Below are 23,738 nucleotides of genomic sequence, written 5' to 3'. Positions count from 1 at the left end.
TCTGCTCAGACGGCGGGTGGTGGGCCGTGTGGGTTTTATTGCTTCTTACCCTGTCCCTGCGTTGAGCCCTCACTCTCTCCTGGGACAAGCAGACATGATTAAAGTATGCGACTTACGGATTTCGACTTGGACAAGCTGCCAAGAGTCTGAATAGTCTTGGAGATGAGCGTCAGCGTCCTCGACGTCTGTGGGTCCTGTCAAAGGGGAAGGAGAAAGGCAAGTCTCGTTTCGGTTCCACAGAAACGTTGCGATTGAACCCAGAATTGCACGGCCGACAACATGGTGACAGCACGCAAAAGCCCCCAGCCCCCTCATGCTGCCGGCGAGCAATGGGAGGTCGGCCAGCGCGCAGGGCAGGGTGAGGAGCAGCTGCCGACGGCAGGCACGAGGGCACCTTTAAAGGAGCAGCCTCCCCGCCCTGCCCTGGGCGCCCATGGCGGGGCTCCCTGGCCCGTCCCCTGGCCTGGAGGGTTCATCTGAAACAAAGCCGGGAATGGACCCCTTGAGTCCCTGGGCCCCCGGCTTCCTGCCGAGGTCAGTCACTGCCAGGCACGCTCTGCTGGTGCGTCACTCGGAGCCTGACCTGAGGGGCTTGGGCCGCATGAGCTGATGGCATGTGGCTGAATGCACGGCAGCCCGTCAGTGCTCGCTCTCCTAAAGCTGGGGGTGAGGGTTCCTGGTCATGGCGGCCAACCGTGTTCAACAGACGCAGCTTGGCCAAGGTGCCCCCCTTCTCGTGGATAAAGGAGTTCACAGCCCCCTCGCCCCCCCAGCAAGGGTGCCACCAGGAGGGTGGGTGGCCCATCCACGGGGCAGATGCGCACTTACCGTGTGGTGAGGCGTGAGCTGGAAGAGGTTGGGGGACAGGATGGCGGGTGCGAAGAACCTCAGGAAGATGAAGCTGCTCACAGCCGTGTACCTCACGTCCAGGTCGTCTGCGGCCAGGACAGGACGTCCGGTGAGGGCGTGGAGTCCCGGGCCTGGCCTGAGCCAGCGCACCTGCTGGCTTGTTCTCCCCTTGGGCACCACGGATAGCTCAGCGCCTCCTGGGGACAGGGCTCTGACAGGCAGGCCCTGGCTCGCCGACCCCGAGCGACCCCGAGAGTTTGAGGGCCGGCGTGCCCCGAGCTTGAAGCCCATGAGTTTGAAGGCAGCAGGGCCTGTCCGCAGAGCCGGATGTGAGGCCCAGCCTCCATGGTGAGACAAGCTGAGAGGCGTCCCCACCGGCGGGCAGGAGGGGGCCCCCGGCAGGGTCCAGGGACTGCTCAGGGGACTCTGCAGTTCCTGGAGGCAGCAGGACACATCTGGGCTGACCCACGGGTTCCTCAGGAAAGGGTGCGGCAGGGCCATGGTTGGGGCCTGCTGGATGGCATAGGGACCCAGACACCGCACTGCCCCCTCCTCAGGCTGGACCCCAGGCCTCAGTCAACCTAACACCTGCCGCCCAAGGCCACCTTTGTTCCACCCGTGGGCACGTCTGCACAAGATAAATCCCCAACCAACGGGCACGACTGAAAAGGCGATTCATCCCCGGGACCCCTCCTGTCCCACGCCCACAAAGGGGTCATCCTGTCTCTCTTGAAGGTGCAGAAGACAGACATGCACAACGTGGGGTGCTGAGTGCTGCCTCGACCTTCCAGCCAGAACTGCGAAGAGCCAGGAGGGCGGCTTCTCCAACTGGACGGGCCCAAATGCACAGAAGTTACCGCTGCGTCCTAAACTAACCACTGTGACAACATCTGGCCAGCCGGCCTTCCCACCTGAGGCCTGGGCTGGGCTCCCCTGAGCACCATGGCAGGCAGGACCTGGAGCCCAGCTGGGCAGCAGAGGGATGCTGTGTGTGCACGGGCACCGACCCCGCGGCCACAGCTGGAACCACGTCTACATGACTCCGCGACGTCCTTTCTTGGCTTTGAGGAGCCTGGCGGCAGGGAAAGGGACCTCCCCATAAGGAGCTGTGGATGTTTTCCACACCAAAGACTCACCCTGGAAGCGCTTGGCAGCCGCCTCTCGAAGAGAGAAGAAAATGTCACACATGACAGTGGGGCAGCTCACCCCCGACTTGGTGATGACGCTGAAGATACGGTCCACGTACTGCCGCAGGTTCTCCTGCAACGGGGTGCAGCCCGGTCACCCCGAGGGCCCTGTGGCCCAGGCCGCTCTGCTGGCCCCCACGGCAGTCGAGCACACCAGGGAGGGAGCAGCCGTGGAGAGCCGTGGCGGCCACAGACACACGTCCCCTCAGCAGGCGCACGGGGCCATAGCGGTCAGCCGTCAGCGGGGCGAGCACCGGGCGAGCCCCTGCCGCTCTGCGGGGGGCCAGCCTCACAGTTCCCTCCCCAACGCTCATCTCACTAACTGGACAGGCACGAAATCCCCCGGAACGCACCTTCCCGACAGAGAGCCCCGTCTCTTTCCCTCACAGGCATGAAAAAGACTGACCCTGAGGAAACCCTATGTAAGATGACAGCTCCCTGTCCCATCAGAGAGTCTGGCTGTCCTAAAGATAGACCCTCTTCAGAAGAACACAGGGGGACATGGCCAGGGTTTGGGACCCACGTCTGCTGCCGCAGGAAGACGGACCAGGCTGAGAAGAAGCCGGGCCACGGGCCAGCCCGGAGGGGAGGCTCCGGCCACCCCAGGAGAAGGGACGACACAGGAGTCAGCAGCCAAAGGGCCGGTCACCCTGCTGCAGGCCCCGGAGGACACGCCGAGTGCGTCCCAGTAGGGTCCCCACCCCAAAGCCTAGGGAGACACGGAGCCCCCAGGGTGGCCACGTGCCCACCCCTGCGGCCAGGCAGCCAGCTCTGAAGAGGGTTGAGCAGACAAGAACATCTCACCATGTTGTTCTCCAGGTTCTCCCCATCCTTCAGCTTCACAGGGTCAATCTCACAGGGTCTGTGGCCCTGGCATATCTGAAAAGTGCATTTATAAGGACTGAGTGACCATTGGTCCAGGATCCCAGGTGGGTGGAGGCCTCCAGCTCAGCAGCGACCTCCGGAGCCACAGCCAGGCCCTCGGCAGCGGGGGGAGGAGGGCCTTCAGTGCGGCCACGGGTGCGCCACGACCTGCGAGGAATTCCGGACCTTCTCGAAGACTGCTCCCTGTCAGTGCCCGCGACCAGGTTTCATCAGGGTTAAAAAGGTGGTTCCTCCCAAGTGCTGGCAGGTCTGTGCCCACGGACCAAACCAGCACGTGAGTCTAAACTTCCTCACGTTCCTGCACTTGACAAAGCTGTTCTGGGGTAATTGCTACCCCTCAGGGACCCCAGAGAGGTTGGGCAAGGCGCTCGGGGCCACGGGGGGAGGAAGCATGTGGAGCCCCGGCTGCGCCTGCCCCTGCGTGAGCGGTACCAGGAGGCCATGCACAGCTGAGGGGACCCTAAAGAGAACGCTGCACGCGGGTTCAGGGGACCCACAGCTGAAAGAAAGGGGTGTTCTCCGAAAAACCAGTGTTTCTCTGCATGTCTTTCTGTCTTGAGTAGAATGAAGAATTTTCTGAAGTAAACGTTTTTTTAATTTGAGACAATGAGAAAGATCCTGGAGCACACAGGGCAGGTCCCTGCGGTGAGGCTGGAGGGGAGGTGGCAGGAGTCCCTCAGTCAGGGCTGCCATTCTGCTCGGCTGCCTGCCATGGGAGGAGGGGGTCACGGCTGCCTGCCGTCTGCGCACAGCGTCGTGCGGGGCGTCACGGCTGCCTGTCGTCCACGCGCAGTGTCATGGGGGCAGGGGGTCTCAGTTGCCTGCCGTCCATGTGCCACGTCTCAGGGGCAGGGGTCAGAGCTGCCTGCCGTCCATGCGCAGTGTCCTGGGGAGCGAGCGTCCCTTACGCCCCTCCCCAGCAGCACTGGGCCTGCCGGAGACCCTGACGTGCCCCGTCCTTGGGGGCCACGGGGTGGGACCCCCACTCACCTCCTCTATGGCGGGCTTCAGGGTCACGTGCAGGTAGTGCATCCCGGCCAGCTTCATCGTCTCGTCAATGCACTTGGAGGTCAGCGAGTTTCCTCGGAAAATGGTGTTGGGGTCCCTGTAAAACAGCGTTGGAGGGAGTCTGTCCTGGAGAGCAAGGGGATGACGGACACCGAGCGTGTCCTTGGCCCACGCCCAGCGGATGCAGAGACAGATCCTGCTTGGCCTGCTTCCAGATGTTCTGGGAGGAAAATGAGACCCAGCCAGATGTTTCGTGTCGGGGCACCCTGAGCCCCCCAGGTGGGCGTGACACACCTACTGTACACGGCCGACCGGTCAGCACAACCTCCCCACACCCACAGCCCCACCCCTTTGTGAGGCCCGTTTCACACCAAGCCTCTAAGGACCAGACCCAAGGTCAGCCTAATAGGACGTGCTTCACACCATCTCGGCACTCGGGTGCAATCTGGGTCCTTCTGAACCCAGAGCTCCAGGGATAGACTCTTCTTGGCAGACCCATCCCCGCAGAGTGGGCACAGGTCCTGGGGCAGCGGTGACCCAGTCTTCTGCTGTGGGCCTAGTACTGAAGCTGCCACCCTCTGGTCACCCCCGAGGCGACCTGCGCCCTGGCCCACCGCCTTCCTGCACTCACACCTTGGGATTTCCCAGAAAAGGTGCATTTTTAAGAAACAGCGTGTTTCGGATAGAAAACCTGAGCCGGTACGGGCCCCTTCTGCTGTCCCAACTCTGCACTCTCTTCGGCGCTGAGGGTACCAGCCCAGACCGGCCCTCACCACATGGTGGTCACTGACTCAGGCTGCAGCCCTCAGGGAGGGGAGGTCATGGAGCCTGAGGCTCACTCACTGGGTCCTCTGGACCTCGGCGCTGGCAATGGCGCTGATGAACGGCACCACACGGCCGTAGTGCAGGAAGAACCTCACGAGGGGGACGGCCGCCTCCTGCTTCTCCCTGCAGACCTCGCCCAGGACGTGCGCGGCGGATGCAGACACCGGCTGTGGGACAGGAGAGACCGTGGGACCCCATCGCAAGCCCCCCAGCCCTGGGGGCTGGCTGCCGACCCCCACTCCCCACCGGGCACAGTCAGTGAGTAGGTGGTTCAGGGTCCCCACACCGGGGCCCAGACCCCAACCCTGTCCTGTATTGCCTCTCCCAGCAAGCTAAGAAAGAACCACGTCTTCTCTAGCGCCCACGTCCAACCCTCTGATTTGTACACATGCTCCGGGTCCACTCCTGGGGGTTCTTCCACCTGATTCCACCTCTAGAACTGAGGCCGGTGACCTCAGGACCTCATACAAATCCGAAACCATGAATCTTGCTGGGTCCCCGCAGGGCTCTAACTGCAGGTGGGGTGTGGGGCTCACGCCTCCGTCCCTCCGGCAAAGGGAGATGCAGGTATTTCTGGACACAGAGCAGACTTGGGGGACAGTAAGCAGGGAGAGTCACCCACCAGGAGCTGGCTGCCCAGATATGCAGGGCCAGAGGTGGGCTCCGTGCCTTGTGGGGGTGGTGGTGGGCGGGGGGCAGCTGGGAGGGGCTACGGGGTGGAGCCGAACAAGGGTGAGGGAGCCGAGGGCTGAAGCTGGGGTCTGAGCTGGGGTGGGGCGCGGGGCCAGACCGAGGCAGGGCACTCAGAGGTCAGGGGCAGGGTTGGGGTAGGGGGGCTGGAGCCAGATGGGACTGGGGGACCAGGGTCCGGAGCTGGGGTCCGGAGTTGGGAGGTAGGCGGGGGTCCGGAGTTGGGAGGTGGGCGGGGGGCCGGAGGAGAGGGGCTGGGGTCAGCAGCCGGCCGTGGAGGGCCATGGGGGTCCGCAGGGCCGCAGGGTCTGGCTCACGGGGGGGCCGCAGGCGGCCCAAGACACAGCAGGGGCCCGCACACTCACGCACCTCCACGTCTGCAGACCTCAGCAGCAGGTCCCGCAGCGGGCGGTAGTAGTTGGACGAGAAGACATGGTCCTCAGTGTACACCACGTTCAGCCGCAGGGACCCCAAGTCCCCCGGCTTCAGGCTCTTGCTGCCGTTGTCTCGGGGCTGAAGGAAGTACCTGGACGTGGGACCCAGGGAAGGGCGGCATGAGGCAGCGGCACCCTCCAGGGGCCGGTTCCCTCCAGGATGCACTGGTCGCCCGCCATGGGCTGTGTCGGGGTCTGAGGCAGGAGGGGCTCCAGGAACTTCTGCTGGACACCTCTCTGCCCCCTGCGCTGGGGCCACTCCCTTGTTGGGCCCCCGGCAGGGTGTTTCTTGTGGGAGCCCCCACCCCACAGGGTCCGGGTGTGGGGGCATGCTCGGTCATCCCCACGGCACCCCCACAACACGCAGGGTCCAGGCGCCAGAGCCCTTCTCGGCGAGAGACCCCCTGCGGGGTGCATGTCGTGGGGCGCCCCCACCTTATCTTCCCTCTGGGGGCTGATTACACAGGAAGGACGGAAGGGGTAGGAGTTCGAGAAGGGGGAAATGAGAAAGGAGCTAAGGGAACTCCGTCTGTGGAGACGGGCCCCGGACAACGAAGGACAGCTAGAGCACAGCTGACGTGACTCCAGCAAACGAGCGTCAGACCTCCCGGTGGCAGAGGGGATGCTGACGGCGCTGGGAAGCAGGCCGGCCACCGGAGCACGGGGTCCCATCCTCGGGGTTTCTCACTGGACACCCCTGTCTTCGGTCCCACCCTGCGAGGCCGTGCGGGAACCCTGTCTGCTCTGAGCTGATGGGCCACGCAGCCTGCCACAGGATGTGGGCACCCTGCATCGGGCAGGGGCACCTGGCCACCTGAGGTCCTGGGTGGACATCCACTGGGCTGCCACGTAACTGTCCCTTCTTGGTGACAGGACTAGGAGTGATCCCAGCAGGAACAGAACCCGCTGTCCTCACGGAATCGAAGACAAAATTCCCGTGTCCCGGTGACTGTAAACTGCTTGAGGAACAACACACAGAAGCCCGCCCACGTGGTGGGTCTGGTCTGCGGCATATGGCCTGTGACCACGCCATGTCCCCATCGTGGGTGTCTGCGGTCACAGTGATGACAGTCGCTGCTGATTTACGGAATGATCGGGAAATAAAACAAAGGCGCTGGGTGACTGGGAGGCAGAGCGCAGGGAGGTTTGCCTGGAACAACACCTTTGCCTGGTTCCTCAGCAGGTGACTCCTGGAGGACGGGCCATGGGGAAGGCCTGGTGCGGCGGGCCCTCGGGAGCACGCGGCCTGCCCTCCCTGCCCGGGCCTGTCCTCAAAGCTGCAAGGCTCTCATGGCCCTACATCTGTGTCTGTCGAGGGCCTCGGCCACCATTCTCATGACATTCCCTCCGCCCCCGCCTGCCAAAATGGCAGCCGTGCGCTGCCAATTTCTCACCGGCAACCCTGTCACCTCACCAGAGTGAGTACGGACCATGTGCCAAGCCACGGCGTCTGGCCAGTGGGAGCCGACCTGCGCCCCCACACTCTGCCTGCTCACGGCAGCTCCGTCTGTCCACCCACCGGGACGGCGTGGGCCATGCACAGACGCTTACCAGGCCTCGTAGCAGCTGGACTGGCGGAGCACATTCAGTGGAACCCTCAGCTCTCCCAGAAACTCATCTCCAAACTTCAAGTTGCTGGCATTCCAGAGGTCAACTCTGAAACACAGCCAACGGTACACAGATCTCCGTATGGGGTGACCTCGGGAGGGCAGGGGACAGCAGCGCTCCTCAGCATCCCCAGGGGCGTCTGGGGCAGATCAGAGCCCCTGGTCCCACGGCCCCGTCTCTGTGAGGAGCGACACTGACTGGGGATGTCTGAAATGTGAGGTCAGCGCAGGATGTGCCTGGCACGGGCACGGGGGTCTCCCCGGGCCTTGAGGGCAGGGAGAGGAGCTGGGGGCCTGGTGTCGGGGTGAGGGCCTTCTGTCTTCTCAGCAGTGTGGGGAGACGGTGCCCCGGGCGGCATCTGATGTGGGGCCACGGCAACTGTGCGTGTGTGAGGACGGGAGCACGGAGGGAGGAACGGTGTCCCCGGTGCGAGGCAGTAAACGTCCGCGCACCCCATGGTAAACACCTGCACCCGATTACTCCAGGAGCGGACAGTCCAAGACCAGTCCCCTCTCACCACCCTCAGCAGTCCCAGGGAAAGTTCTAGAAGGCCGCGTCAGCCCTCTGTGGTCCCCGAGGTCCAGGCGGGAGCCACAGGTGTCTGGAAGGTACAGGGTTTGCTAGAGGAGCATGCATGTGTCAGGGACATGGGGAGGAACGTCAAGTGACCCCGTAGCAGAGCTGCCGGGCTGTGTTTTCTTCCTTTCGATAAGGGCAATATTTAAGAACATTTTTGGTTCGTCTGCTTAAAATGCAACAGCTACGACTCCGCTCTCAAATTTAAAGCCCAATCTTGTACGAACACTTCTGTTTCTGAACAAGAGAGAGACTTGTGTGTCCAAGGGTGGCTGGGGCATGGCCAACCTCTAGAATGGCCTCTGACCGCCACCGGCACTTTCAGACAGGCACTTTCAGACACGCAGCCGGGGCCCCCTGGCCGCGGGCTCTCTGTAACGGAAGACTTAAAGCGGAAACACCTCTGACCTGTGTGTGGAGACGGGCCTCCCTCAGTGCTCGAAGCCACGAGAGGAACAAAGAGTGAGCCCGAGGGTCCCACAGTGGGTCGGGGGAAGGGCCTCCGGGTACGCGCCTCCTGCCTGAGCCCATCTTCCCAGTGGGAAGCCTGGGAGCCTCACGGGCCTCAGGAAGCCTGGAGCCCACAGGAAACCAGACTACAAACCAGCTCAGATCTGCAGGGTCCCTCAGGGTCGGCCCCGGCCCAGAGCGACGGGAAAAGATGCCCAGCTAGGGTCTCTGAGGCTCCGGGTGCTGGGCATGAGGTGAGACCTCAAGGCTCCCAGGACGGACGGAGCCGGACCTGCGGTGGGCTCTGCTGCAGACCACACACACCCAGGGCTGCAGCACGAGGACCCCCGGGGCAACAGGGCCAGGTGCGGGGGGGCAGCATGAGGCCGTCGGCCTCCCCTCGTGGAAGGTCCCTTGCCTGAGTCAATGTCCTCTCAGCCACCCCACGAGCCCCTGGCAAGTTCCTGGCTCTTCCTTCAAACCAACTCCCCATGTCCTAGTATTGAAATTACCAGAAAACGGAGAATTCCTTTCTTTGCATTCCCTTCCTTTTAGAAGCACAGAAAACCAACAGACGAGGCGGGTTCAGATTGGAGCCGCCAGGCCAGAGCCCAGAAACCCTGCTTCTCGCTCACCGGATCTCAAGTTTGTCCACGTCCTCCTCCTCGAAGTCAAAGTGGGACTTCCGGCTGTAGCTGCAGGGCCTGGTCACCTGGAGGGGCGGACGGGAGGAAGCCCGTGTGTGCCAGGCCCTTGCCCGCAGAGTACCCTGTGTCCTGGCCGCCCCCAGGCCTGGGGAAAGGCTGTGGGTCCCCCACCCAGAGCAGAGGTGGGGTCTCAGCCTGCAGGCATGGCTGGAGCCTCTTCTCCAGAGGGCTGCCCCTTCACCCCCCTATCACCACAGACTCCCCCATGCAGGCACCCGGCTGGCTCCCTCCCTCCTCAGCCCCACCCTCCCCCGTGTCCTGAAGTCGCTCCTCCCCCACCTCCCCATCTCAGCACCTCCACCCTTATGGCTCAGTGGCCGCCCGGGATGCTGACACTGCGCAAGCAGGGGACCCGTTCAGCCGCCAACCAGCTCAGGCCTTGTCCACTGCCAGCTGAGGCTTCTGAAAGCCCCACGGAGCCCCCACTAGTTCCCCTCACTCAGCACGCAGCCTGCTCCCCTGCCCAGGTCACCACCGGCCTCTTCCTTGCTCAGGCTCATGTTGGGAAGCCTGAAGGTGCCTCTGAAATGCCACCTCCTCCAGGAAGCCCCCCAGAGCCTCCACTGTCGACACAGCTCACGGTCTGGCTCCTAGTGAGGCGGTCACAGGGCTTCTGCATGGGTACCTAACGCATCTAGTGAGGGAATGGAGACGGCTTCTGTAGAACCTCAAATAACTTCGTGCAGATACTGAAGAGTTTTTAAGGAAGCCTAGGCATTACCCTGGAAGAAAATGGTTTGAACACTACTTCCTTTTGAAACCCCTATAGGAAGCTGTCTACGACCCCAAACCCAACCACTGGGACTCAGGCTAAGTCAGAACTGTGGGGTTGTTGGCAAGAGAAGAAGAAAGCGGGTGCAGAGAATCCAAAGGGGGATTTAGGTGTTAAGCAGGGCTCAGACCTTTGAGTCTCAGACCATAAACTCCAGAGAGAAGCACATTCCAAGGTCCTGTGGCCTGAGGCTGTGAGAGAGGCAGGTGTCAGGTAGGCCCTAGCCACAGCACCGAGGGCCCAGGTCTGGATCGTTCCTGGGATCCGGCAGGATGCAGGTCTGTGCTCAGCGGCATGTGGGGCTGGCGAGATTTATCTAGCAAGTGGAGACCTGCGCTTTTGCAGAGTGAAATAGAAGAATATGACACAGAAAGTGGGTGTCTCTGTCCAGGAGGCCCACACGGCAGCGAAAAGTCTGGGCCTTACTGTGCGCAACGCAAGCTTGGGAGGAGCTGACCTCAGCCGTTCCAGGCTGCGGGGACGAGGCAAGTCGGTGTGGCTCTAGTACAGAATTCAGACCAACAGCTGTCCTCACTCTCCGTCCCAGACCCCCTCACTGCTGCTGGAGCCCCGCCGTGGCCCCTCCGGAGATAAGGCTAACCGCATCAGCTTCCTGACCAACCCTGCGTCTTTTAACCACTTTCTGCACCAGGCAATGGAATAAGCATGTCCTTCTGGGACAGAGAACGGTGCTGTGCCCTTGGCACTCCAACTCCACGCCCCGCTCACTGTGGCCCAAGAAGCCGGACTGCAGCCTCCAGTGTTCTAGAAACCTGTGAGCTTCTGGATCCATCAGAACATGTCGAGCTTCTCTGCACGTGAGCTCCTCGGTTCTGAGCCAACTCCCCCACTTCCAAAACTCCCCCTTCTCACCCCAACCTCACCCAACATTTAGAGACATGCTTCCTTGCAGCCTCACAGTGCCCCCTCCCAGACTGCACCCAAGGGTCGTCGTTCTGGGAAGACTCTTTCCAGGCAGGACTAGAGGCTATTTGCTTCTGGCTCCCCAGGGCCACTGACCTAACAGTCACTTCACCACAGGCACAACCTGCCCTGTGCACGCTTCCCTGCTTGGGGAAAACTCGGGAAGATAGGGGTAGAGGCTCATGCACCTCAGCCCCCAGGACCCAGTCCACAGAGACCCTCGAGAAACCCTCGCGGGAGAAACCACATCGCCCCGAATACGCTGGCTCTGGGCCAGGGTCACACTAAAGCCGCCGCGTGGGCGACTGTCCTGCCGACGGCCTTCGCCTCCCAGGCCTCCCGTCTCACGAGCGTCAGCGGTTCCCAGTCCCGAGAGGACGCCAGCGGATCTCTGTGTTCAAACGCATTTGCTCTTCTGCTTCAAAACCTTTCACTATTTCTGGGGAGACAAGCCTCCCTCCATTGCTCAGGAAAGACCGGGTGAAGCAAGCAAAAACCAAACACCCCAAACAGGCAAACAGTGAAAAACACACCGATCGTGACAACTTGGGACGTACAACTCGTCAGGACTCAACTCAAAACCAAGGAAGCAACAAATGGCCTTTCTCCCCAGGGGCCAGAGGGGAGTTCCTGGGAGCCGGGCTGACGCCGCAGGCTGGGAGGGAGGCATCGTGCCAGGGTCATTCCAGAACTTGCAGGAGGAAGCCGGGGCCCAGGGCCAGAAACATGCCTTCCCATGTGACATTCACGGAGCTCAAATACCAACCTCAAAATAAAACACCTCATCAAACTGGGGGTTGTTGGTCTTCTTTTTCACTTTTGTCTTCTTTGCTTCTGATCTGTAACCAAGGAGGAGGGGTTAAGGTTAAAACGAACGCTGTGGACACCGAGTCTTCGCACCTTCAGACTGAATGATCAAATGCACCAGTAACCTCCTCCTGCTACTTATCAATATTTCTGTTTGCCTCCAACCCACCCAGTATGCAAATCAGGAAGCTTTACTGAGCCAAAGGCACCCAGCGTGGAGAAGAGAGGGGCTGTTTCCAGAAAGCAATCTCAGGGCCACAGAGGAGACCAGAGTAAGTCAGAAGACACGTCCCAGTGCACAGCCTCTCCTGCATTTCTCTGGAAGCCCCAGCATCATCACGGCGGGCGACTTACCCACCAGCCCCATGCGCAGGTGCACGCAGAGTACTTGCCTACAGGGTCCAGCCAGTGTCACAGTCGCATAAGGATCACACTGCCCGTTCACGATGGGGAGGCCTTGGCACTCGAGGATGCTGAGGAGAGAGACAGGGGCATCAGGAGCGGGGTGGGAGGGGCCCACAGGCAGCTAACCCAGGCAGCTCTGAGGCCGTGGCAGGTGGCTGTCCACAGCCGGGACCATGAGCCCAGGGTGGCTTCGGTCACCCATGGCCCAGACGCTCCCAATAAACATGGACGGGTGCACCGATTTGCAACTGGAAGACACGTGGGGGCAGGAGAGTGTGAGCGCTGCCCTCAGGACACGGCTGTCTTATCTGAGGGGCACAGGCTGCTGGGGCCTCCCGGGGGCAAGGCCACTGCCTTCACATCCTGAGAGTTCAGCTCCCCTGCGAGCTGATGGACCAGGCGCTGTGGCGAGGCCATGTTACAGGTGGGAAACGGGGGCCCCAACAACGCAGGGGCCTGCAGATCCAGCCGTGCCATGCACGCCACGTGCATGCCGTGCCACGCATGCCGCTCCGCAGACACCATGGGCTCCGTGCCACGCACGCCACTCAGCAGAAGACTCCCCGATCCCTCCCACAGGTCCCGGCACCACTGTCCTGCTCCCCAGTTTGCTTCAATTTCGGGAGCCCAGCTGTTCATGCGAGCTCCAGGACCACCACTTCCCCTCATCCTGACACCCTGCCATCGGCTGTGCTTCTCCCGACCCTCCCTGCTCCAGGCCGTGGGTCCCATCGTCCCGTTCCTGGCACGCCGACTGGAGCACCGGCGGGACGTTAGGAATTTCAGGCTGCTGGTGTCCAGATGCTGTTGCTTTCCAAAGGACAGAGCTGACTGGAGGCTGAGGGTCTCTGGGTGCAGATTGATCACGGCAATTCTTGCCTGAAGCTCTATCAGGGGAGGTGCCGGCCGCCTCTGTCCAGGGACTTTGTCCCACCACATAGGTGTGCCCTCTGAGTCCGCACAGAGCCCCCCGTGGGAACAAGGTTCTCCACCGGGTTGGCAGGGGTCAAATGCCTCCCAGCCCCACACGACCCCTTCAGCTCCGCCTGAGCCCAGGGCGTTACACTCTCTATTCACACGGCTTGCGGGAGTGCTGGCAAGTCCCTTCCTCTCCAGAACCCACCAGCAGCGGCCTCAGACTCCCAACAGCAATCTCTGTCTCCCTCCCACCTCCAGCCCCACTTGGGAGGCCTCCTGCCCCCACACACCTGCAGGACAAAATCAGGACCACTGAGGCTCCTGGGTCCGCTTCCCTGACTTGGGGTCACAGAGCGAAAAGCCGACTGCCCAATATCCAAACTGTTCCACTCGTCTGCATCCGGCTCCTTAGCTGTCTGTGGTGGGAGGGGTCCGGGTCCAGCACTGCACCATGGCAGGACAGCTGTCCTCCCAAAGAGGAACGTCCGTTTGGCTTCACGGACGTGCGGTCACTTTCCCTCGAAGAGCTGAGCTTCAGCTTCTCCTGGGCATCGGGAAGTCAGGAAACAACCAGGTTCTCACATTCCTTCATAAGCCAAGCGATCCCGTGTCCCTCTTGGGAAGGAGTTCGCTTCTAGCATTTTACCAGAATATTTCTTTCTGGTCGCAGGGTTGTTTTCTTCATTTCTCCTTCATGGTGCTTACAGCCCTTCAAGCTGCGTCCACGCCAGTCCTGCGATGTGAGCCTTACCTGATTTTTCCCATCTTTACTCCTGCTCTACTTTGCAAAGTATTTCTGGGTTTCTTTCCTAGATCACCGACTTGGTCTTCGGTTACCTTCTGCCCTTCATTAACTCATCCTTAAAGAAATATTTCTTCATGCATTAAATCTTCGGGAAAGAAGGATTTGTTGCAATCTTATCCGTGGCAAGCACGTTTCCAGGAACGGGTGCCGTGGGGCAGGCTCGCGCGTCCTCGGCTGCGGCTGCAGACTGCAGGGCAAGACAGGTAGGGGAGAAGAGGGCCGACAGGGCAGCAGCTGGGAGAAGCGCGCACACGGCTTGCTCAGGGGACATGCGGGGAGGCTCCCGTGCTGACCCGCAGCTGAAGGCAAACGCGTCTTCTACATTTACTTGTTCATCAGGAAGGTTTGGATGGTAAGTGTGCCCACCTTTCAGATCCTCAGAGATCATGGGTTTCCACGGCCAGAAACTCGATGCTAAGCACCAAACTGAAAGCAAGTTTCCCCACATCTGATGTCCTAGAGAAGCAGCTGCCTCCAGCACCCAGATGTCCCCATCTCTCCTTCCTCTGAAGACTGACACGAGAAACACTCTGTTCTCTGACTCAAAGCAAAGACTGGGTACTGACTGCACCTGCACGAAGACATCTGGGAGGAAGAAAGGACCCTCCCGCCTGGCAGGCCCAGCACGCAAACCAGAGAACATGCGCCAGACTCCCTCCCGCTCGGCCCTGGGCAGCTCCAGGTGGGCCACAGCCCAGCACACGGCTGGTGGGCGCTCCCGGGGGCTGCCCGGGGCACACAAAGCCAAGCCCCCCTGTACTTCACACAAAACGCATCTCTCCAGGCTTACTGTCTTCGGAACAACTTCTAGTGACCCTTGGGGATGTTCTAGATAAATAGCAGAGAGAAGTAAAGTATTTACTCTGCTGGGCATTCCTATCTCCAGGAAAGGACACTGTGACATACAGAGTGACCCAGTCAACTAATCTGGAACCCAAGGCACCACGAACACAAGATTTCGTACACATTCTGACATCTCCAGGACTTTGTATTCGAACTGACCCGTAAACCGTGGTCACGCCTCCCCACTGGAGTAATGGTTTGCAGCTCCGGAATCTTGTTCCATCCCCTCCCCCGCAACCCCCACTGTGGCTACGGGCTGGTGCTTCCGCTTCCCACCCCCATGAGCAGGACACAGCCTGCCTGCGGGACCACCAGCTGCAGAGGACCCGGCCGTGCGGTGACAAAGCTCACCACGGCCAGCAGTCACCAGCCGGCCAGCTGCTCCGCCTCCACTCATGATTGGTCCAACCTCAGACAGAGCCAGGGTCGGTAGCCTGTTGTAATTCCCTAATAATAGAAAAAAAGATCTTTACTGGATTTGAGATGGAAGTCCTGAAACAGGTAACCCTCACTTGGATGCACCTCAAGGTGGAGGTACAGGTGGCCAGTGCCTGCTTCCCTGGCCGACTGCCCTGCAGCCTGGGTCTGGGTCCGGGGGACTCCCCAGCAGGTGCCTGCAGGACCCCCAGCACCACACCCCCGGTCCCCAGCAGCCTGGCCCCCGTCCCAGTCAGGGAGGCTCCCCAGCGGGTGCCTGTGGGGCCCTCAATAGGACTCTGGTGTGGTGAGAGATGGTGGAGCTTAGAGGTGGCCAAGTGCAGGAACCCTAACTTTCAGACGCAGCAGGTGGCCACAGGATACCCGAAAGAGACTGCCTGCAGCACCAGGAAAGGCGGCGAGCCCAGCAGAGCCCAGCACCGTGCTGGCCTGTGCTGGGTGGGCTGCTCTTAGCCGTCAGGCTCTTTCAACGCTCGGCTTGGGCGAATGAAATCTGGAGACGCTCACAAACATGTCTCCCCATGAAGGTGAAGGCCACAGGAGGCCGCACAGTCCTTGGCATGGAGCAAGGACTGAATGAACGATTAAAGGTTTATTCACCCTTGTTGGGGATGAAAGAAAAGCACGAGACAGTCCGGCCTGAGGTCTGGCTGGAAAGACGGGCCGCTCCCACCGGAGCAGGCACCTGTTGGAGGCGGGGACTGGTAGACGACCTCCACACCGAGAAGAACAGCAGGATGGTGGGTCCCGAACCACCTGAGGCTCGCGCAGGTGTCCCCGCAGCAGACGTGGACATACGAGTGAACAGACGGAAAAGTAGGCTTACAGTCAGAAAGGCCACCCGTGGAAGGATCGGAGAAGTTTCTGTGAGCCCATCGCGCAGACCCCTGCCCGCACAGCCACCAGAGCGCTCGGCCAACAGCACGGTCTTCCCCAGCTTTCACTCTCCACTGGCCGGGAAGGGAGAGATGCTGTCCGGCCCGCCTCGCAGCCGGGAAAGCCCACAGGAAGCGCTCCCTGGTGCATAAGGGCAGGGAGGGAACTTGCAGGGAATGGACACCCCCGGGAAGAACCAGAACCTCACAGAAAGCGACCTGCCATTTGGGGAAGGTAGACGAGGCCTTGCCTTGCCTTGCTCTTGGGACGGCGGAGATGGGCACACGTGGCAGCAGAGAGCAATAAGCTGGAAGCAGGGAGAGGGGAGGCCGGGTGGCCAGAACACCCCTGGCCACCCCACAAAAGACCACCAGGCCGGGTGAGAGGTGGAGAGAGCCCAGAAGGATCTGAGAGTGCATGTAGGTCCTGTAGCCTTTGGGGGGAGGATGGTCAGCCAGTAGGAGTCACCTGCTGTGAGGGGCTGAGTGGTGGGTTCCCAAGGAGATGTGACCTGGTTTGGAAACAGGTTTCTGCAGATGTAATCAAGCTTGGGCTCTCGAGACGATGAGCTTATTCTGCATTCAGGATGGCCCTAAACCCAATGACTAGTGTCCTTCCAGGAGGGAGATCGCTCAGACGCGGGATGGGGGTGGGGGGTATCGTGAAGACGGACTGCCTGGGCGAGGAGGAGGGACCATCCCCTGAAGCCTCCAGACAGAGTGTGGCGTGGCCAGATTTCAGAGTTTGGACAGAATCCGCTCCTGCTGTTTAAGGCACGTGAGACTGTGGTGTATGGCTGGAGCAGCCCTCGGAAAGTCACGCCCCTGCAATGAGGGAAGGATGTGCGTCAGGGGTGCTGAGAGCAGGTCCCCGCAACAGGTGCAGGCCGAGCCCGGCCCCAGTGCTTACAGGAGGGGAGTGGGAGTACGTCACGGTGCTGCTGGGCAGGAGGGAGGGCTGAGGCGATTCTCGGGCAAGCAGGGAACCCTACTGGAATGAATCTGCTTTTGTACAACCGACTTCTCAATGGTCTCGGCCCAGCTCTTAACTTCTGCCGAGCCCATGACACACCTCAAGATTGGCCCAAGCCCGCGTAACCTCTGAGAGGCGAGGGCCTGAGGCGAAGACACAGGCATGAGCATGTGTGGTTCTGAACAAGTGTGGGAGAGACGCAGGTTGGCACGAGGAGACGACATGTGGAGCAAGTCGGGGTTTGCGGCCTGCCACGGGTCTGAGAGAAGTCTGCCAGTTCTGATGCCGGGATTTCGGGTCCAGAGCCTTTTGTATCACAGGTGGAGCGGCCATTGTCTCCTGCTCTGTCCCAAAAGTCCCCGATGCACACAACTGACTTGGCGCTGAGGAAGAAAGTCGTAAAATACAAACGCGACTACAACATTAGAGGAAAACTTGTAGCTATAAATGCCTACGTTAAAAAGGAATGAAGATCACAAATTAATAACCTACACTTCCACCTTAAGAAACCAGATAAAGAAAAACAAAAAGCCTACACAGGCAGAAAGAAGGAAATCACACAGATAACAAAGGACAGAACGAACGAGAGAGGAAAAGCGGGACCTTTGAGAAGAGCCACCAACTCGACACACCTGAAGCGAGCCTGACAAAAAAGACGACTCAAATCATTAAAATCGGTAATGAAAGAGGGGACATTTCTAAGATCTTATAGAAACAGAGCGACCCTTTAAGAAGATTACAGAAGAGCTGACCACAAGGACAGACCGTTTCAGGGGTTGGCAGGGCTCGAATGGCTAATTCCCCAAACGGATCTACAGATTCAGGACACTCGCTACCGAAATGCCAGCTGCTAATCCAGCAGAAATTCACACGCTGATCCTGAAACTTGTATGGAAATGAATGAGCTCAGGAGGGCCCGGGAGTCACGAGAAAGGGACCAAGATGGAAGACTCATACTCCCTGACTTCGAACCTGCTGTGTACTACAGCACGGGGACGGGACAGGCACACAGGTTCGTGGAGAACAGGGTCCACGAATAAGTCCGGCCATTTACTGTGACCCAGCGGCAGCCGCTGGGCCAGAGCGGACCTTTCCCCGAGTGGTGCTGAGACAACTGCATCTTTGAAAGGAGCCGACACCGACCCCAACTGGACACCGCACATAAGACATGAACTCCACACATACTGAGGACCAAAACGGGAGAACGAAACCCTAGAAATGCTGGAAGGAAAATGCAGCTGTCAATCTTCACGATCTCGGATTGGGAAAAGATCTCTTAGAAATCTACCTAAACACAGGAAACAACAGGTGCGGCCGATGGAGATTTAAGATTCTTGTATCACAAAGGACCTTGTTAAGAAAGTGAAGACAGGGCGCCTGGGTGGCTCAGTGGGTTAAGCCGCTGCCTTCGGCTCAGGTCATGATCTCAGGGTCTTGGGATCGAGTCCCGCATCGGGCTCTCTGCTCAGCAGGGAGCCTGTTCCCTCTCTCTCTCTGCCTGCCTCTCCATCTACTTGTGATTTCTCTCTGTCAAATAAATAAATAAAATCTTAAAAAAAAAAAAAAAAAAAAAAAAAAAAAAAAAAAAGAAAGTGAAGACTACAGGATGACAGAAAATGTCTTCAAGTTATATATTTGACAACTGTCTAGTACCCAGAATACATGGAAAATTCTTACAACTTAATAATAAAATACGAATAACCCCATTAAAAATCGTAAAGGACTTGAACAGACACTTCTTCGGAGAAGATCCAGAGCCGGCCAACAAGGACAGGAAAGGACAGTCAACGTCGTTCCGGGAAGCATGAGTCAACGCCGCTTCACAGCACTGGGAGGAAACGAGCCGGCGGCTCACGAGAGGGTCTGGGCTGAGCGAGGACACAGCGGCTGGAGCCCTCACACGCTGTGGGCCCCATGGGTGGGGCAGCCTCATGAGAAGCAGCCCGGCATTTTCTCAGAAACTGAAACACAGTTAGGATACAACACACCGATTCTACCCCTCCACTATGTCCCCAAGTGAAATGAAAACTGGTCTCCTACTCACACGCGAATGTCCTGGTAGCGGTATTCACAGCAGCCAAAAGGTGGGACCCACCCAACGGGGGTCTGTGGGTGACGGACCAGAAAATGTGGTGTACCCACACGGTGGACAGTGCTCAGCCTTTAATAGGAGCGGTGACACCCGCAACAGCGGGCATGACCCCTGAAGACCTCCCGCTCGCTGAGGGAAGCTAGTCACTGAGAACCGCAGAGCATGTGATTCCATTTACATAAAACATCCAGAATGGGCAAATCCGTAGAAGCAGACCAGCGGGTGTCAGGGCTGGGGAGGGGGCAGGGTGCGACACCAGATGGGATTTCATTGTCAGGAGGATGAAACGTTCTGGAAAGGGACAGGGCTTAGGGGTAACCGCTGCACAACCTTGTGAATGTGCTCAAAGTGTACCCTTAAAAACGCTGAGCTTGACGGTACATGAAGGGTACTTTTTAGTGAAAGAAAAATCGGCGGAGGGAGGTGGGGTGAAGAAAGAGAAGTCCGTGGTCTCAGTCACTGCTGACTCCCCGGCTGGAGGACCTCAGCTGCTCTGTGACTGTGGCACCCCTGCCTCCTCACTGCATCCCTGTGGGGGACCCCTCGGCCCTGGGAATCTGAACAAAGTGTACTCATGTGCGTGATCATATGTACCAATGGGTGTGCCAGTGTGCACCAGTGTGTACTAGCGTGTGTACTAGCACTGTGCTGGCATATGCACTAGGGTGTGTCCATGTGCACTGGCATGTGCACTACTGTGTACTAGTGTGTGCTCGTGTGCACCGGCATGTTTGTGTGTGCAGTACAGGGACTAGTGTGTGCTGGTGTATACTAGCAAGTCTACTAGGTGTGCTAGTATATCAGAGCTCTGTACCAGCATATACTAGTATGTATATTAGTGTGTAGTCATGTGTACTAGCATGTACTAATGTGTGTGCTAGCACTATGCTAGCGTGAGTACTACTGTGTGTTAACATGTGTGCTGGTGTGTACGCTAGCATTGTACTAATGTGTGTACTAGTGTGTTAACGTGTTCTAGTGTGTTAGTGTCTCTACTGGCATGCATAGTAGCATGTGTAGTAGCATGTATGCTAGCATATTCCATGCATAGTAGTGTGTCTGCTAGTGTGTATGCTAGGTGCGTGCTAACACGCATGCTAATGTGTGTACTAGTATGGTGCTAGTGTGTGTACCCTGGTGTGTGCTAGTGTGTGTGATAATGTGGGTACTAGTGTATTAGTGTGTTCCAGTGTGTGTGCTAGTGTGTTAGTGTTTGTGCTAGGGTGTCCTAGCATCCGTAGTAGTGTGTGTACCAGCATGTTAGTGCATGTGTACTAGCGTGTGTCCTGGTGTGTATGCTAGTGTGCACAGTAGCATGTGCTGCTATGTCCTAGGGTGCGTACTAGCATGTGTACTAGTGTGCACGAGGAAGGAGCAAGAGGGACTGCACCACAGAGATGCAGGAACCAAGCAAATCCCTGGTACTTTCACTAAGACGACTCCACGGGGAAGTGTCTGAGGTGCTTCCATGGTTGGCAGGGACAGCGTGCACAGCGGGGACTCTGAGGGTGGGCGGGGACAGGTAGGGACAGCGTGCACGGCGGGGACTCTGGGGGTGGACGGGGACAGCGTAGACGGTGTGGATGGTGGCTGGGGACAGGTGGGGACAGCAGAGTGTAGCTGTGATGTATGACTTAGTCTTGTGCTCTGGGTGCCACACCCGTGGTTCTCTGATCAGGACCACGGCTACTCCTGGCCAAATGGTTCACACCCGCCCTCCATCAGGCAGATGTGTGGCTGGACAGGGCGGCCCTCAGAACAGGGATCCTGGTCCCCCACCGCCCCCGCATTCACCCGCCTCAGCTCTCTGCCCAGCCTGGTCCGTTCTGTCCCTGTGCCACTAAATTACATTCCTTATTCCATGTAAGGCTGCTTTTAAAAACCCTTAAGCTGTTTGGAAGAAGGGACAGACCAGTAGGCAGACGAGAAAACCGGCAACTCTCTGCTCACTGCTACAGGGTCCGAGAGCAACTACGTTCAGAAGAGTGGGAGCACCAAAGGGTGAAGGCCAAAGCTCACTGTGTCCCACATGGCACCCCACGCTACATGGTGTCCCATACATGTTCCCACGTCTGTCCTCCTGCGTGTCCCATGGTGACAGCCCCATAACCTCAACACACCGGAGACCACCCTCAGCCAAGAGATGGCAAATCCGAACGGCGCGGTGGGTGGCGGGGCAGGGCCCTCTGGGGGCGGCGGACGACAGCGGAACCTCCTCAACCGCCCCCACCCTCTGTGACCGGACGGAGGGAGCACAGTGCTAAGGCAGAGCCTGCACTCTGAGCCCAAGAAGGGGCATCCCCCGATCTCACGGAAGCCCTTGCTTGCCAGACACGGTGAAGACGGCAATTCGGGAAAGTGTCTGTGCACAGACGAGGAAAGCTGGAGCGTCTGGTGTCTCCTGGGTCCGTAACACCAGAGGACTGGTTTCTGCGCACCTTCACGTCCTCTTCTCAGGAGTCCCTCCCAACTGCCCTAGACTTCTGACACCCTCGGCAGCCGCCCGCGGGACCCCCGGCAGCCACAGGTACTGCCGGCAAAGGCACACGTGGGGCCCGTGGGGCAGGCAGTGTGGAACGGGAGCCCGGCGGGGTGTGCACCCTCCGAGGCCTCGCTGGGCTCAGAGGGCAAGGACCCTGCACACGTGCGTGAGCTCGTCCTCAGCCTCCTCCAGACGATCTACGGGACCGTGGACCGAAACGTCAAGAGCGCACCACAAGGTTCGGAGATGACATGTAGACACGGGCACGGCCGCTCACACTCAGCAAGCATGACCGGGGGAGGCGCTCTGGATTCTGGGAGGCGGGTTCTGAGTTCAGGCCGCAGGGCTGCTGACCGGCCTCGCACACGCCCCCCGACAGTCCCCTCATCGGGATGGCCTGGGCACACACAGCACCTGTGTCTACACGTCTCCCTGACCGCGGCTGCTGCGGACGCCAGTGCGTCCCCTCCCGGACGCACGTCTGCTTGAAGGAGGGTGTGAGGATGACGCGCCCGCCCCGCCAGAGAAGCGTCCTCGTGGGGATCCGCGACTCCAGAATTCTGAGTCATGCGCGTGAAGAACGACAGCCTGCCCACCGCCTGCGCGGATTCACTGGTCCCGAGAAGACTGCCGTCCGCGTCTTACCGCGTGGCCAGCTTGTGGCAGACGGCGCCCGTGTCGGTGATGACCTCGCTCAGCCTCAGCTCCAGGTGGACCTTGCCCTGGAAGACACGAGAACAGAGGGTCATGAGGGGACGGCCACGCGCGGGGGGCGCTCCCAGGGTCTCTGCTCACAAACGTGAAGCTGCCTGACCCCACGTGGCAACCCCAGCACCGCCCCACCCCCACTCAGATCCCAGGCCCGGCCCAGGGCACGGCTCCCCCGGAACACTGCTTCAGAAGCCAGCGGCCAGACAGAGCAGGATGCCGCCTCCCAAACACATTCGCTCGCTTGCTTACATTTTGTCCCTGCCTCTGACGCCGAGCCCGCGTGCAGGTACACACGGCTCTGGACCATCTCATCCTTCTGTCTGTGTGTGAGGCCCGAACCCTAGACAAGGGGTCTCAGTCCTGGGCCCCAGACAGGAAGTTAGTGCTCATGGATGCTTCTAAGGAGACGGGAGCAGAGGGGACCAGCATTCCGAGAACAAGACCAGTGCTGTTCTCTGCCTGCGTCTGCATCTGTGCAAAGGACAGATCAGCTGCAGGACCCAAATCAGGTCACCATCAAGGGTCGGGGGAGGGGCTTCCATGAAGAGGAACCTGCTCCCTCAGAAACACCCAACAGCAGCAGGCGTGATGCACTGACGATTTATAGGAGCACGCACTACAATGTGAAAATCAGCACTTCTCTTAAGTCGGCTCAGACCACTGGAGCCCAGTGTGGGGTTAGAACTCACAGCCCCGAGATCAAGAGCTATAATCAGGTCAGATGCTCAACTGACTGAGCCGCCTCGGAGCCCAAAACCATCTTTTTTACTGGATAAGAAGGCTGAATGGGAGCACCTCCAAGGTCCTTTCCGACTAAAACTTCATGACTCTGCAGCTTGGGGAGGAAAACTGCTTGTCCTAGAAGAATCCAAGCCCGAGATGGTGGGCCAGGTGGCTGGGCCAGAGGAGTGTGGGCAAGACCCCTCGGCGGGGCCCCCTGGCCTCCTGAGTTTGCTCCTCTGAACATGGCGGCCACAGCCCTGCTCTTCCTGCAGCTTCTGGACCCCTGGACCTCTGGCTTGACCAGGACATAAACGGGAGACCTGACACGTGTGGGCGAGACAGGCACTGATGCCCCGGGGAGCCCACCTCCCCCTGCTGCGGGCAAGGCTGGGTGCGGCCCTTTCTGGTCCTTCCTTCCAAGCAGGACCAGTAGCCTCGGAGGGTGCAGCAACATCTCCTGGATGGTAGGACTAGGCCAGCATCACACCTGTGTGACCCTGGGCAACACCCCGTGTCCAGAGCACAGACTGAGGATCCACCAAGGGCTCTGAGGGGTTCCTGCCCCACATGGCAGGGCTGCCTTCAGAGGGATGCACTGGCCAGGAGCAGCCGGCGGCCCCAGGGAACCGGCGGCCCCAGGGAACCAGTGGCCCCGGGAAACCAGGAGCCTGTCGCACACAGCCCAGGGAGCGTTGGCCCTGGAAGGCCCCTCATGGACCAGGAGTGCCAACGTCAGGCTCCCTGATGCAGC

The 23,738-nt window shown here is 59.7% G+C and overlaps 1 protein-coding gene across 1 annotated transcript in view; it reads right to left on the bottom strand.

Moving 5' to 3' along the window:
- RASA3 (RAS p21 protein activator 3) overlaps window positions 1–23,738 on the bottom strand; it is a 113,795-nt gene that overhangs the window by 15,496 nt on the left and 74,561 nt on the right. Inside the window, exons 5-16 of the mRNA XM_059144535.1 lie at window positions 22,199–22,275; window positions 12,115–12,195; window positions 11,682–11,754; window positions 9,148–9,224; window positions 7,430–7,534; window positions 5,814–5,970; window positions 4,773–4,921; window positions 3,912–4,026; window positions 2,841–2,915; window positions 1,986–2,109; window positions 829–935; window positions 117–194 (exon numbers count right to left, since the gene is read on the bottom strand). Of these exons, the coding sequence (XP_059000518.1) occupies window positions 117–194; window positions 829–935; window positions 1,986–2,109; window positions 2,841–2,915; window positions 3,912–4,026; window positions 4,773–4,921; window positions 5,814–5,970; window positions 7,430–7,534; window positions 9,148–9,224; window positions 11,682–11,754; window positions 12,115–12,195; window positions 22,199–22,275 (1,218 nt within the window). The remainder of the gene's footprint in view (window positions 1–116; window positions 195–828; window positions 936–1,985; window positions 2,110–2,840; window positions 2,916–3,911; window positions 4,027–4,772; window positions 4,922–5,813; window positions 5,971–7,429; window positions 7,535–9,147; window positions 9,225–11,681; window positions 11,755–12,114; window positions 12,196–22,198; window positions 22,276–23,738) is intronic.

This window comes from Mustela lutreola, chromosome 13, assembly GCF_030435805.1.
Source record: "Mustela lutreola isolate mMusLut2 chromosome 13, mMusLut2.pri, whole genome shotgun sequence".
In the NCBI taxonomy this organism is placed as follows: domain Eukaryota; kingdom Metazoa; phylum Chordata; class Mammalia; order Carnivora; family Mustelidae; genus Mustela; species Mustela lutreola.
Note: the sequence above shows the minus strand (reverse complement) of the source record. Positions and strands in the feature narration are given on the sequence as shown.